Raw genomic sequence first — 14,214 nt, forward strand, 5'->3', positions numbered from 1 at the left:
GAAAAAAAGGTGAGATGTGCTGAAATTTCCATTCCATGGAATGAGATGCTGTTTATCTTACCGTATCGGGAGATAATAATCCTTCTATAGTGACATTCAGTGCAAGGTCATGCAAATGAAATATCCCGTACTGTTAATTATTGAGAATGGTTTAAGACTATGTTATTACGAGCGTTAATACACTCAAATAAAAGGCAATTTTTTTATCCCACGATTTTATGAATTCCTTATAGAGTGACCAGTATTCTGCCTCACTACGGCTCTGCTGTGAGGCTGAGATGGGAGTACGCGCATGCGCACTGACCAAAACGGATGCAGTAACTGGACTACGCTGTGCCGGCATTTTTACCGGAATTATTTTTTTGTGATCTATACGTTGCACCGTGTCACGGACTTACCGTTTTGTGTGTGAGCTGTGGGGTGTATTTATGGTTATGTTGCGCAGCCTTTACGCAGAACTGAAATGCGAGCAAACACGTAAAGGCAAGGCTACGGACTGTCCTAATGTCGGCCACGGTCGCTTCGATGTCTGGTTGCTCCATCACGATGAGTGTAGGCCTATAGCCTGGGAAACGGGCTGTTAGGTGAAACATTTTTGGATGTAGACATTATATAACGTTTAAGGTCAAAAGCAGCCTCTAGAATGAAGATCTGGAGCACGGAACATGTTTTCAGGTTGGCTTTGCTGTTTGTGGGCATTTCGTTATTCTAGGCTAGGTCATCCGATGACTGCGTTTTTGAAAATAAGAAATGCTGTCATAGCAACTGTATTGTAGATTATGGTCTATTCTATTAAATGTGTGTGTTGTGTTCAGTCATAGTCATGTTGGGGAGGCTGAAGTTTAGATCTGTTGTAGGCGGGGAGACACCTGTATTTGTAATTTGAAAGTTCCCCTTTGGATATCCAAAATACCAACCGTATGTTCAGACTCACTGAATGGAACTAGGCTATGTTAGTAGTAGTACAGTAGCCTAGGCAAGTAACCTCAATTTCCGTCTGCTCCGCGACTAAATAGCAACAGGGACACCAAGTTCAGAACATCGTTATATTAGATATTACACTATACAATGTGAAATGGTGTGGTTTGTCCCCTGCAGCTACCCGTGGGAGACAGTGATCAAGGCTGCGATGAGGAAGTACCCCAACCCCATGAACCCCAGCGTGGTGGGCGTGGACGTGCTGGACAGGAGGTTGGATGCAGACGGACGTCTCCACAGCCACCGGCTGCTCAGCACCGAGTGGGGCATCCCGAGCATCGTACGAACGGTTCGTCCGCAGTTCTATAGGTAGACCTGGCCTAGTGTGGCATGATACCAACGCTCCTCCTGGCCACAAAGTCTCAGACCTGTCCTAGTGTCACAGGTGTCACTGCGTATCGCTTCCACCCGCCCACACTGGGTTTGAATTCGTGTCCTCTGACCTACGAACACACGTGACCACCTCTCATAAGCACTGCTACCAGCTATGCCACTGAAAAGCTAGTGATATGATAGTTTGGTATGGGTGGCATTAATAATGAGGAGTGAATTTAACCAATTCAGCTTGGTTACACTAGTTCTGTTGTAGGCCCACAGTCTGACAAACACAACATATCTGAAGCTTCCTTCTTTTTATGTTCCTTGTCATTGTGGGCATGGCCTAACTTCGTCCTGCAGATACTGGGGACTAGCCAGACCCTCACCTACGTGAAGGAGCACTCCATAGTGGATCCAGAGGAGAAGAAGATGGAGCTCTGCTCTACTAATGTGAGTCAGTGGCTCACCTTCCAATGTTTTGACATCAACATTGTGCTTCATTTGATCAACTTTTGTCTGCCTATTTATATGAATAACTACAAATGAATTGTCTTGATAACAGGCTGCAATACTATGTTACTACCGAGAACAGAAGGAAAGTCAAGTGTGTTTGTGTTATTTTAGATAACTCTGACAAACCTAGTGTCTGTTGATGAACGACTGCTTTACAGACCTCACCCAGACAACCCTGAGGTGTAAGTATAGCTTCATGACAACCTTTTTATTTATTTTTTACAACTTTTAGTGACATGTTTATCACATGTTCATAACACACTCACAACTATTTTGTACACTAGATATACAGTAGTTATACAGTAGTGCGGTGCATTTATCTTTGTGAATTTATCTTGAACAAACTCATTTCATCCACACAAACATACACATACAAATGCGCACGCACACACACACCTCTCTCTTTTTTCTCTCTCTCTCTCTCTCTCTCTCTCTCTCTCCTTCTCTCTCCCTCACACACACACACACACACACACACAAACATTCACATACACACACACCCCTCTATCTTACTCTCACACACCTCTCTCATTCTCACACACATCCCTCTTTCTCTCCAGCACCGTTCTGACCCAGGAAGCCATCATCACAGTTAAGGGGGTCAGTCTGAGTAGCTACCTGGAGGGCCTGATGGCCATGAGGATGTCGGCCAACGCCAGGAAGGTAAACAAACACCCCCACTTCACACACCAGTGAATGGAAGTCTGATGAACCAACAATGTTGACTTTCTGTCGCGGTTTCAGCATGTAGAATTTCCTTCTTTCCATCTTTTTTTTCCTGTGATCTCTAAGTCATGTATTGTAGCTTCCTACAATGGCACACTCACATATCTATCTCTGTGTGGCTTGGCATGGCTTCAGATCCTCCAGACCTGGTGTCCCGGACAGAGATTTAGTCTGTGTACGCTGGTTTAGAAAGATTCAAAGGGGTTCTTGGTTCTGGACTACACCACTAGTGTGTATGCGTGCTGCAGTGTCTCTGTCTACAACCTCTCCTTCCCTCCTCTCCTCCTGCATGTGTGACTGTAGGGTTGGGATGCTATTGAGTGGATCATTAAGAACTCTGAGAGGGAGAACATTCCTCTGTGTGACCTCTACTAACCCTGGTAACTACACCACTCGTCTCCACCCTCTCCTACTCTCCACCTCCTCCTCCTCTCTCTTTCCTCCTTGTTGTCCTTCTGTTCCTCTTACTCTTTGCCTTTTGCTCCTCTCTCTCTGCCTCCTCCAGATCTTCTACTTTCTCCTCCTCTCTCTTCCTCCTCTCTAATCCTTTGACTCTCTCTCTCCTCTGCTCTCCTGCTCCTGTTCATCCTACTCTCTCTCTCTCTCTCCTCCTCTCTCTTCTCTCTCCTCTTGTTCCTCCTCTTCTCTACTTCCATCCTCTCCTTCTTTTCTCAGTGATGCTGTTTCTATGCAAATTGTGTGTGTGTGTGTGTGTGTGTGTGTGTGTCTGTGCTGTCTCCCTGCACTTCATCATAACACATGCGTTACTGTATGTCTGCCTGCGGAACCTCAAGGGTGCCGTGAGGACCACGGTACTTCACCAGGGACCACACCTCTCTCCCGCTGTATGGCAGCTGGACATCTGCGTCCGCCCTCACCTGACCAGGAGGACCCATCTGGCTTCCACACCACACCACCACCTCCTGGCCGGTACTCAACTCTGCGCTGTGAACTCAGACTGCTCACCCTCGGCCCTGGATCACGACCCAGTGGACCACCATGTCTCTCTGCCCTCTGAGGGTCCTCACATGAGCTGTTCGCTGACTATCACACTACAATGGTTTACAGCAGGCACCTGGGTTATTATCCACGCCCATTGCCCAGCCAGACTCTGTAAAGATGCATTAGAATCCTCGATACTATAGACAGCTTTCAGATCTGCATGCTTCATGCATATAATGCATAACTCCCAACATTAGAAATCTTGATTGTACTGGTCCCAGAAATGGATCTGTGGTGTGTCGTGAAGTCGGGGTATGATATTGCCTAATCATCAACAGGTGAAATGCTAGTGTTTCCTGCTTCAACCGAGAGAGGCTTACTTCGAAAGACTGCACACACAAGTGTTTGCATGTGAATAGCTTAGGAATATGAGGGTACAAATGATTGTATATTAGCGGCCTTAGATGTAGCCTGACCAACAAGACTGACAGCAGCGCTCAAGTTTGGTTTTACTTAATTTACCAGGCCTTAGATGTACAGTAGGCTCATATCATAACTGTAGGCTTTGTATATAGGGACTCAACTCAAGTTCCAAAGAATGATGATTATGCCTTTACCAGTCAGAAATGCTTCCAAAGTCTCATTGGAGAGAAGGAACCCCACCCTGACTATGAGGGTGATATTGTCTGAAACAGGAAATGCTGCGGTGTTTACCTCAGCGATTTAAAAACATGCACTTCATTCCAAAGTTTGATTTTATGTGCTAAATAATATTTATAGAAATTCCTATTGTATCCTTATCACTCATTAATTGTGTGAGTTATTTTACATTTGTTTTTGTTTTTTGGTGAGTTTTATGTCAGCCATGTTAAGCTTTCAAACGCAACCTAACAGGAACACACTGCGTGAATGTGGGTTCTCGGGTTGGTTGAATGCACCAAACTGTTGTGTAACCATGGTGCTTAGTGCATCATAGCTCTGTCCTGGCCCTGACAACAGAAACCATTTACTCGGCTTTATAACTTAAGTTTTAATGGGAGAGATTGATGGAAAAAAATGACAACTAATAACTTACGAGCTGTTGTTTACTACAGGGCACTAAAATATTTTATGGACAAATAATTGTGCCACTTTTATTGTGGAAAGTAGGAAACCCCCCTGCCAGTGTGGGCGAGTCTCTCCTGGACTGTACAGGGATGTTCTGTGCAGGGCTGTTAAGTGGGACAGACAAAGACACATTTCTGTTTTAAAACCATCACATCGCCTGTATCTCTGCTGTATGTGGTAAACAAGCATGTCTTGAATTGAATTCTAATAATATATTTATTATATAAAAATGGGAGAATGGGAGAATAAAATAACTAGTTTATTTTATTTTGTGGTTTTGCATTCAACCCTCCAGCAGATGGAACCATTGAGCTGTGAGTAAAACATTACTGAGCATTGTAAAGCTCATTACTAGGGCTCAATCAACTGTAGTGTACACAATATGACTGTGATGTATGATCTATATAAAAGAGACCTGCTTGAATCTCCAGTAGATAAGCTCCAAATTGACAGGTTACATTTTGAGTAGAGGTTTGAGAATAGGTAATGGCATAGTGAAAGAAGACAACATTAACTGCTACTACTACTACCAAACTACTATTAATGTGTTACCCAAATATGGCTATGAATTCACATCCCAGAAATATGGCGTGACAAATATTGGACAATTTCACAATGAAGTTTTATTTTTCAAATGTATTTATTAATTAAACTGAACATGTACCACATTACTATTGCACAGCGTGCCCTTCCCTGTTCACTGCCTCTGGGAGTGAGGTAGGGTTTGAGGCCAGATTGCATCATTGAAGAAGTAGATCCATGGTTCCTATACCCACTAACACAGGTCTGTTTGTCAGAAACAATAAATATGACAAAATATTCTGGGTATAAAGGTAAGCATGCAGGTGTCCATAAAATAATATCTTTGTATCATTCAAGTTATTAAAGCTGTTTTTTCTGTTGTTTCAAAACGTAAAGTACCATCTCAAGGTTTTGCCAATGAAGCGCTTGTCACAAAGACAACATGAACACATAAGAGGCCTGTGGAGTATCCCACATCAGTTTTTAACCAGTACTATCTTATAAAGGCACACCATGGTTATTATTATTATTATTATGGATTTCTCCTCAATCTTTTACAATACTGTATTCACTAAAATACTGCTGTAACCCCTACAACTACACAAGCACATGAACACGTTCATACAAAAACAAATATAAACCGTATAAAAGTGAAAAAAAGGAAAAAGTTCTTTAGAAAAGATATCACAAGATGTCATTCCAGGACGGAATATCACTAATCTTCCATGAACCTACTGGAAAAATCCAACATTCTTAATCTTTTCATTTTCAATCATGAACAGTCCCTATGACAAACCAAAGAGGGCATTATTGCAAACTTTCTCAGAGCACCCACAAAAGATTCCTAAATTCTTAAATAGCTTTGGCTTGCATTCAAGTAAGTCACAACATTTTTCAAACATTAAAAAAAATTAATGTATCTTCCAACTATTATCTTATTGAAAACAGAAACAAATCAAATCCTTAAAGATTATGTTCAGCAAAGAAAAAGTATTTAAATTCGAACGGTCTTAACGTAGATGCCCGTGAATTGAAACCAAACCAAGCTGTTTTATCAGCTTGAGGGAACCTTTGTTCTGCTTCATTCCCTGTTCTCATGCTGCTTCTTTTCTCCCTCTCTCCTTCTCTTATCACATTAACTTGTTTCCAGCTGGAAAGCTCCCAGAATACTCTGCTCTTCGAGCAGAAACTCAGTTACATCATTCCCCTGCTGCCTGCCTGCCTCCCCCCAGTCTAAAGCAGTCCCGAGGAGTCATTGTACTATCAATGATATAGTATGTACACTATGTACAGTCAGGTTCTGTCTGCCTGAAGGCCTCTCAGAACTTGAAGAGGTTGATGAACTCCTGTGGAGAGACAGACACGGTGCAGCTCTCTGGGTTGTTGGCTGTGCAGGGGTGGTTTGTGTCCTGAAGAGAGAGAGAGAGAGAGTTAAACAGGATTATGTTTTACATACAAGTCTGAATAAACTTTGAATACCCTGTAGCTCTCGTCAACAAGAGACAGAGAGGGAACAGTGAGAAACTGAGTTAGGGACACAAAGAAAAAGAAAAGAGCGACAGTGAGAAGGAGAAAGGGAGAGGTGGCACGTCGTACCTTCCAGAAGAGGATGTGGCAGTGTGTGCAGAAGTGTAGGGTGTCACTGTACTGCTCTCTGTGAGGGTAGCACCTGCACAGCTTGAAGTACATCTTCTTCCACTCAAGCTGGCCCTTGTCTGACACCATCAGGCGCTTGCGGATCTGTGAGGACAGCAGACAGATTCAATATGAGCTTCCCTCTGGATAAGGGCCTCTGATAAATGCGTAACTTGTAACTAACTGTATTGGATCACAGTCTGACTCCTGTCATGCCTCCATGAACAAGGTCTGAGTTGCTGACCTGTTCGGTAATTGTTATCGCTAAATCACACAGGTTGGATCACATAGGAAACCATTTACAGTCAACTGGTTTGGACTGGGTTTGCGAGTTGGAGGAACTGGTTTAAATAAAGCTCTGGAATAATGTTAGCACATGTGCCGTTCATGTGGTCGGATCGGTAGTCATTCTCACCGTCCACTAATAATACATGAATAGCACCCTTGTGTCTCAGAGTGTCATGGGGAATGTGTGTCTAGTTTGTGTGTGTGTGTGTGTGTGTGTGTGTGGTAATGACTAGTGCTAGTGTGTGTGTGTGTGTGTGTGTGTGTGTGTGTGTGTGTGTGTGAGCTCACACACCCGCTTACCTGTCTGTCTGTGAAGTGGTGCTGACAGAGCCTCCTCCACAGCAGGCGGTCTTCGGTGAGGGTCCCCAGGTCTGGACACACCTGCCCCAAGCTGACCAGGTCCCGGCCGTCCGACAGACGCTGCATGATGTTGAGCTGCAGGCTGGCGGGCAGGTCGAGGAGGGTCATCCCACTGGACGCAGGCTGAGGGGAGAGGGGCACACGTTTACATGTATGATCTTAGGAGTGTTTACCAAGTTTCGCCAGAATCCTACATTTTGTTGATCTGTCTACCTGAGGTCTGTCTTTTTCTTTTGGACATTGTAATATCTATCTATGGTAAATGGACCCAGGACTGGTCACGATCTGGATGTTCCTGACCAGTGCCTACCCTGTTGATCTGGATGTTGTCCAGCTGCTGGTGCCACTGCAGGATGTTCTCCATACGATAGACCCAGATGTTGATGTTGCCCACCAGGACAGACTTGCCCATGTCCTGCACCAAGCTGCACAAGGACAAATAGAGGCTCTGGAGCAGCTCCTTGATTGGACGCACGTTCTGCTGGTCATCCAGAACTGGAAATGGGAGGGGAGGGGGGCAAAAGGTCAGATAATAAGTCAATGACATTAGTACAGGTCAAGGCCATCCACTGTTGCAGACAATAAACGTTGAGTTGAGGTTGGCCCTGCAATTGAATCCTGTCCAGAGTGTGTAGGCTACTTGTACATGAAGTTGCTTCACGCTACCAAGACCACTGAGAGCTCTAATGTACCCTAGCTCTTGAAGTGGACAGGGGCCATTACACTTTCCTAGTGTCCCTAGAGTCAAGGACCATTGGTCCTGCTAGCCAAAATGAGTTTAATCTGTTATCATGGTCTATCATTAGCGAGTTAATGCTCTACCCAGGCCACAGAGGGCTGCTCTCTTTCAGGTTGGGTTGAAAAAAACATGGTCCACATGCTACAAGGATGTTTTAATGGAGAGACTTATGACTAGTGTGAGGGAGAGAAAGGATGAAGGAGATGGAAAGAGAGAAATAAATAAAGAGAAGAAAGAGAGCGATGAACGGAGAGAATGCTCACCTTTCTGCACGACTCTCTCCAGAATGTTCATGTAATTTTTCTGAGCCACTCCACTCAGTGAGGGGAGCTGGGACTTGGCAATAAGTTCCAGCAACTACGGGAGAGAGCGAGGGAGAGAGAGAGAGAGAGACATAAATATCAGACTGCCAGACTCCGTTCCACCATTAGTTACAACTTGTTATGCTGCTCTGTCGAGCTGGGCTCTGTTCTAAACAGAACGCTCCATCAAAAGATCGCTAGCTAGACGTTTGGAACTGCTCCACCTGGCTAGAAGTCCCTGGAGAAGCACACAGACTAGGAGGCACAACATTCTTGACAGGCCCAGCATCCCTCTGCTTGGTGTGAGTGTGCTTCACAACAGAAGCTACTAGGAACGTTTTAGACAACCTTTAGGTCGGGAAGGGACAGGTTAGGTTAACAGGGTTGGGGGGACTTTGTACCCCCAGTGAGTGTGCGTGTGACAGCGTGAGCCCTGAGCACCTAGGACCCAGGCGGATACGCCTGGCATGTGACAACACGGCCAGTGACATCATGGAGAAACACTCTCCCCCCTGCTCAAACCTCACCATGTGACCCCCCTCACAATGACAACACCAGGCCTCTCCCTCCCTCCCTCTCTGCCCCCTTCTATACTCCTCTTCCCACCTTCCCTCTCTCCCTCACTTCCCGCACCCCTCTCCTATCACGTTCCGCGAGCTGGAGTGGCAGGACAGGACATTGTGTGTCTACTTTTAGCCCGCCGGGCCAGCGCTGAACTTCCACTTGGCTCACAGTTTTCCACCCATGCACTGTAGAGGACATAGCAACACAGCGCACAAGTTTTCCGTGTGGTTCGGGGTTCCTGTGTGGCATCGCGGTACCAGCGTGTGACTGACAGCGCTGGAACCCGATCGGTGTAACTGAGAGGAGGTTAAGTGAACCTTCGCCTGCGTCAGCAGACCAGACCAGGGGAGGTGTGACGCGGGGGCGGCGTGTCCAGCCTACTGTTACAGCTCCCGTTGTTCCTCTGACCGCCCCGAACACTCCCCAACACTGCCTGCACTTCACATCCAGTCCACATGAAAAGGGCCAAGTCTCCAAACCCATTCCACTAGTGATCAGTCACAGACCCAGAGAGAGGGGGGTGGGAGAGAGAGAGAAGAGGAAAGATGGAAGGGTGGGGGGGGGTGTACAGAGTCTGAGGTGAGGGGAGAGAGAACGAGTCACTTGACACTCTGGTCAAGTTTCACGAGGCCTGGCCTGGGGTCTCACCTGACTGCACAGCTGTCCCGCAAGGCTGAGTCCCATTCCTAATCCTCGCCCCCCCCCCCCCTCTCATGTCCCCTCCTCCACTCTGACAGATCTGAGTATAGCTCTACCAAATCCCAATTCAGTTGTTCCATTCCTACACACCGACCCTAGCAGACCTGTGAACAGGTCAACGATCTGGAAAGAAACACGGACCAGTACACTGACTGACTGGCTGGCTGGCTCACTCCCATCACACCTTCCAGTGTTCATCCCCTTCAGTCCCAGTGACCTTTCCCTTGGTCACATGGCCTCTTCCGTTTACTGCATGAGTGCCTGTGAAGACCCGTATGGAGGGCCTGGGTTGTAAGGTAAGCTCCTGCTAGCCACATCTATAGTTGAGGGTTCTATTCTTGCCGAGATACATCTATCTTAATGTCCCATTGGATAGAAACGTCTGCATGTACTCACTACGGTATGTTATTGAACTTTAATGATAACGAGGTAGTATACTCAGCTATCCTACAGTGATGCAACAGTCTGTAGCATGGCACACAGCGAGGAGCTGAGCTCATGTCAACAACCCTGGGGTGCACTCTTTCTCTATATCAACACACACACACACACATACACGCTGAAGAGCGTCAAAGACACCTCAGCGCCTCCAGTCTGGAGTCAGGTGATAAGGGCCATGCAGACGCCCCCCTGAGGCTCATCTTTAACCCTTCCCCTACTGTCTGTCACTGCTCCCTCCCTCCTTCTGCATCTCTGATAAACCTGACTAACCCCTCCCATGCTGGAGACGCCACCCAACACTGGCTGGAAGAAGACAACTCACCCTGACAACATAATTAAATCGCCTGGTGTCCTTGATGGCGCTGCAGAAATCCAAGCGGTTGAAGGCCTCTCCCAGTGTGCAGTATCCATGACGCTAGGACCATAACAACAAGTTGTTATTTCCCATTCACTCATCCTGGTACAGAAAAGACTAATAAATAATAATATTAATTAATTAATTAATCATAATTAATTAATTTCATATTTAACATTCATCTTAAATTATTACCTCTTTGGTGCTTCCTTTGTGAACATAGATCCATTTTTCTCTGTGGAAATCTAGGAGAGAACATCATGACAGTACTTTAATATGCTAATTGTATGACAGTAATTTCTTAAATTCCCATAGCAAAATGGATGGGACCATTAAAGTTATGTTGTAATAATAATGTAGTGCTGGATCCAAACTTACAGGGAACCTTGGTGTTGTTGTTCATCAGATCCTTTTTCCTCTTCTTGGCTGCCATGTCATAGCTTATGGCCAACAACAGATTCTCCTTGAAACACTCCTCCTCCACTTTGCTGTAGCTGGGGGAAATGCCAGGCAGTTATTTCTCTGAATATCCTGTAGAATTCTCTTTAGTTTGACTGAATACATTGGACTGTGGTCAACGCTAATTATGTAGAAATTAGATATACGACTTATAGGTGTTAGGCTCTAGATTAGTTTGAAAGGTACAGCTCAACAGATGTCCACTAATCCCATCACTTGTGCAGTTATTTATAGCACAATGATTACTGAGTAGGGAACACTGCTTATGCAATGAACAATAACACAGTGACACTTCTGTGGGGTGGAAACTTAGGTGGATGATTACGTGCTGATTAGAACGCGAACCTTGGCAGAATTGTCAGAGCAGAGTCAACAGAATGCTCAACATGATAAAAGCAGAATATGAGTTGTTGATTCGGGATGCCATCCTCCTGCTCCGTTTAGTTCCTTCAACATGATGTGATGACGCACTTTCCTCTACTAAACCTAGTGCCCTTAGTGATGTAGGCCACATTGTATTTGAACCAAGACAGATCACACACCGAATTCTCATCACTGACCTCTCGTCTGAAACATTGTGGTTTTTGTCGTCATTTGATGTCTTTTTCCACCCTTCCTCTGTTTTCACCCAGCTCTGACCAGGCGATCTCCAATCCTGTCCAAGAAAAGGCATGTTCAAAAGTTACAGCCAAAAATGTCTAGAAAACTCAACACTTCCGACTGTGTCGCAGGTAGCTCTTTGTTCAACAGTTCGTGTCCCCTCTACTGCTTTGTTGTCTTTGAAGTCTAGTCTGATGTGTAGAGTGCGCAGCTGTTCTTATATTCCCTAGCAAGTATCCGGAAACACTTCGGACCCGCCCCCTTTGGAAACTGTCCCTCAACACGTGGCTTTGTTTATCATCATCAGGATTGCAAAACTGCGCACGGAATATTATCACCTATGCTGTTTGAGGGCAAACCTCGCTTGGCTTAGCATTAACCTTCTTCAATCCCTTACTCTGCCATTTTCTCATGAGGACTGCACTCAAGCAAAACATTTTTGACTGATTTAATCTGGTAAATAGGCCTAGCCTAGAAACGTCCCTTGGTGCTTCATTTCTGAGAATCCACTGTCATTTCACCCTTGAAGTCAAAAATAGAGACCTGTCAGGAATCTGCTGAAGAGTTTAATTTAATTGTGGAAACCCAGAGTCAGACACATTTTGCTTAAACCATAACCACAGGTCAATATAATTGATAAGGGCGTTGTGTGGGCCTTTGGTCTCCTAGGCTACTTTACATAAAATTACACTAGTATTTGAAGAATTAGGCTAGGTAATAGCCTATAGGCTATAGATAGACTACAGTAGATTAGGTGAGCCTACTTTATTGATCCCCAAGGGGAAATAGTTGTGTTAGAGGAATAAGGAACAAAAAGGCACACTCAGGGACTAATTAAATTTACTGTAAGTAGCCTAGGCTACACAAAATATACAAAGAGAATGGAAGAACATGGAAGTGAGAGATAGTCCGTGAGGAACGTGAGTGGACTGAATCTGCACCACAGTCACTGAATGCCCTTCCTTTGTAATAACCATTGTCTTATCAGAGATAGGCCTACAACTTCCATAGCCCCTCCCCTAGTGAACAACGAGGGGAAAGCTTACTCGTGCTTCTGGGTGTTTAATTACAACAGCCAAGCTGACGGTGAATAGTTTTAATTAATGAATCAATACATTGTAATCATCCTACTACATGCTTCTGTATATTATTTCAAACCGCCTTGCTGGTAATATCATCCAGGATGAATCTCTGTTGAGGCATCGTAGCCTATGCTTGCATGTTTGCTATGCCCATGAGTCACTGATGAGTATCTCTTGTTAGTCCTGACAATGTGACAGTGAGTGTAGCTTCTGCATGACCGGGCATGCTTGTGTCTGATCACTGGGCAGAGGAGCTCCTCTGCGCCTCACCACCCACCACCAGATGCTAAGTAACTGGAGCCCCGGAGCAGATGCCCGCCATCGCGCCTGCCCGTCTCATGTTTGAACGACCAATGGATTGTTCTGGTACAAGCTAAAGGTACGCACAGTCCAGAAGAAAACAAACATGATATTATGTTGTTGGACGTCGCTGGGCATCTATCAAGGTCTATCAGTATGAGACATTTAAATCAGCCATGTTTTCTGTGAGAGTTCTCTGTGAGTGTTGTGACGAGCAGCTCCCTGGGGCCTGTCGAGAGCCGTTTGGGGAGTCCGTTTGGGAAAATCCCAACAAGCGGTCAGTGGCGGTGGGAAGGAATGACCTCACTCTCAAACTGTTTACATACACAGAGACATCATTAAACTCATAAATTAAGATGGAAATAGAAACCAGGTCAAAGATTATTGTGTGTAACGATTCTCTCATTGTTCTGCCTTCTCATTGCCAACACATTGGTGGAATAACAGCCAACACATATAGCATCTTATGTTTTTATTCTTGTACATTTTAACAGGTGTCGGGAAAGCATTAGCCTCCATTTCTTTATAACAACACTGATCAACATGTGACATTTGTTCTTCTCCCAAAAATAACTTTCCCCAAGTTATGCATAGTGCATTGCTCACTGTAGCCTTCCAAATGCTACTAGGGGATTTCCTATATATATTCCTGTGCCTATTCCTTGAAATATCATATTTGAAACAAGTATACAGAGATATAACATTACTATTAAAGAAGCTTAAACATACCTAAAGTATCTACATCCAAAATGCAAACAGGTATTGCTGATCGGTTAAAATGGTGTCTTTCCCACAGGAGACCCAGGTTCAAATCCCACCCAGGGCATGCCGATATGTATGGGTTACACATAGACAGACACAAACAGAGGTGCGCACACACACACACACAGGTTGTCCAGCCACAAACACACCTGTTGCTGTCTCTCCATAGCAGTTTCATCATCTTTCTCAGAGGGTTGTCTTGTGAAAGAGGGGTCAGGTTTTGGGGCTCGTTGCCCCTCTCATCACATGGTGTGATCTCTCCCCCCCTTTTTTGTTTCCCAAAATAATATCAGATCACCTATAGTTTCCAGTGACACACACGCACACACACACGAGTAAACATATGCTCTCTCTCTCTCTCTCTCTCTCTCTCTCTGTCTCTCTCTCTCTCTCAATTTCCATTTTGCTGGATGAAGAGATGAGAACTGCAGTGTGTTCCCAGTTCCCAGAACACCCAGTGTGTTCTGTGTTCAAATGAATGTACTGTAAGTTGAGTCTATGTGGGTGTCACACAGTTGTTTA

General features: G+C 45.0%; 2 protein-coding genes across 2 annotated transcripts; one reads left to right on the forward strand and one right to left on the reverse strand.

The window, feature by feature from the left end:
* Nucleotides 1-569: 569 nt before the first annotated feature.
* prelid3a (PRELI domain containing 3A) lies at nucleotides 570-2,910 on the forward strand (the record flags this gene model as incomplete). The annotated part of the gene is made up of 6 exons (XM_084445004.1): nucleotides 570-675; nucleotides 1,099-1,267; nucleotides 1,657-1,746; nucleotides 1,921-1,991; nucleotides 2,370-2,472; nucleotides 2,839-2,910. The coding sequence occupies exons 1-6, from the start codon at nucleotides 644-646 to the stop codon at nucleotides 2,908-2,910; spliced, it is 537 nt and encodes a 178-aa protein (XP_084301130.1). The 5' UTR covers nucleotides 570-643.
* Nucleotides 2,911-5,275: 2,365 nt separating this feature from the next.
* Nucleotides 5,276-11,717, reverse strand: fbxo32 (F-box protein 32). Its single transcript, XM_084445168.1, has 9 exons — nucleotides 11,509-11,717; nucleotides 10,868-10,983; nucleotides 10,685-10,734; nucleotides 10,457-10,549; nucleotides 8,392-8,485; nucleotides 7,700-7,884; nucleotides 7,330-7,512; nucleotides 6,703-6,846; nucleotides 5,276-6,515 (listed from the first exon to the last, which is right to left on the reverse strand). Exons 1-9 carry the CDS (start codon nucleotides 11,619-11,621, stop codon nucleotides 6,426-6,428), a joined length of 1,068 nt encoding a protein of 355 aa, XP_084301294.1. The 5' UTR covers nucleotides 11,622-11,717; the 3' UTR covers nucleotides 5,276-6,425.
* Between the last annotated feature and the right edge of the window lie 2,497 nt (nucleotides 11,718-14,214).

Source organism: Borostomias antarcticus (genome assembly GCF_949987555.1).
Source record: "Borostomias antarcticus genome assembly, chromosome: 10".
Lineage (NCBI taxonomy): Eukaryota > Metazoa > Chordata > Actinopteri > Stomiiformes > Stomiidae > Borostomias > Borostomias antarcticus.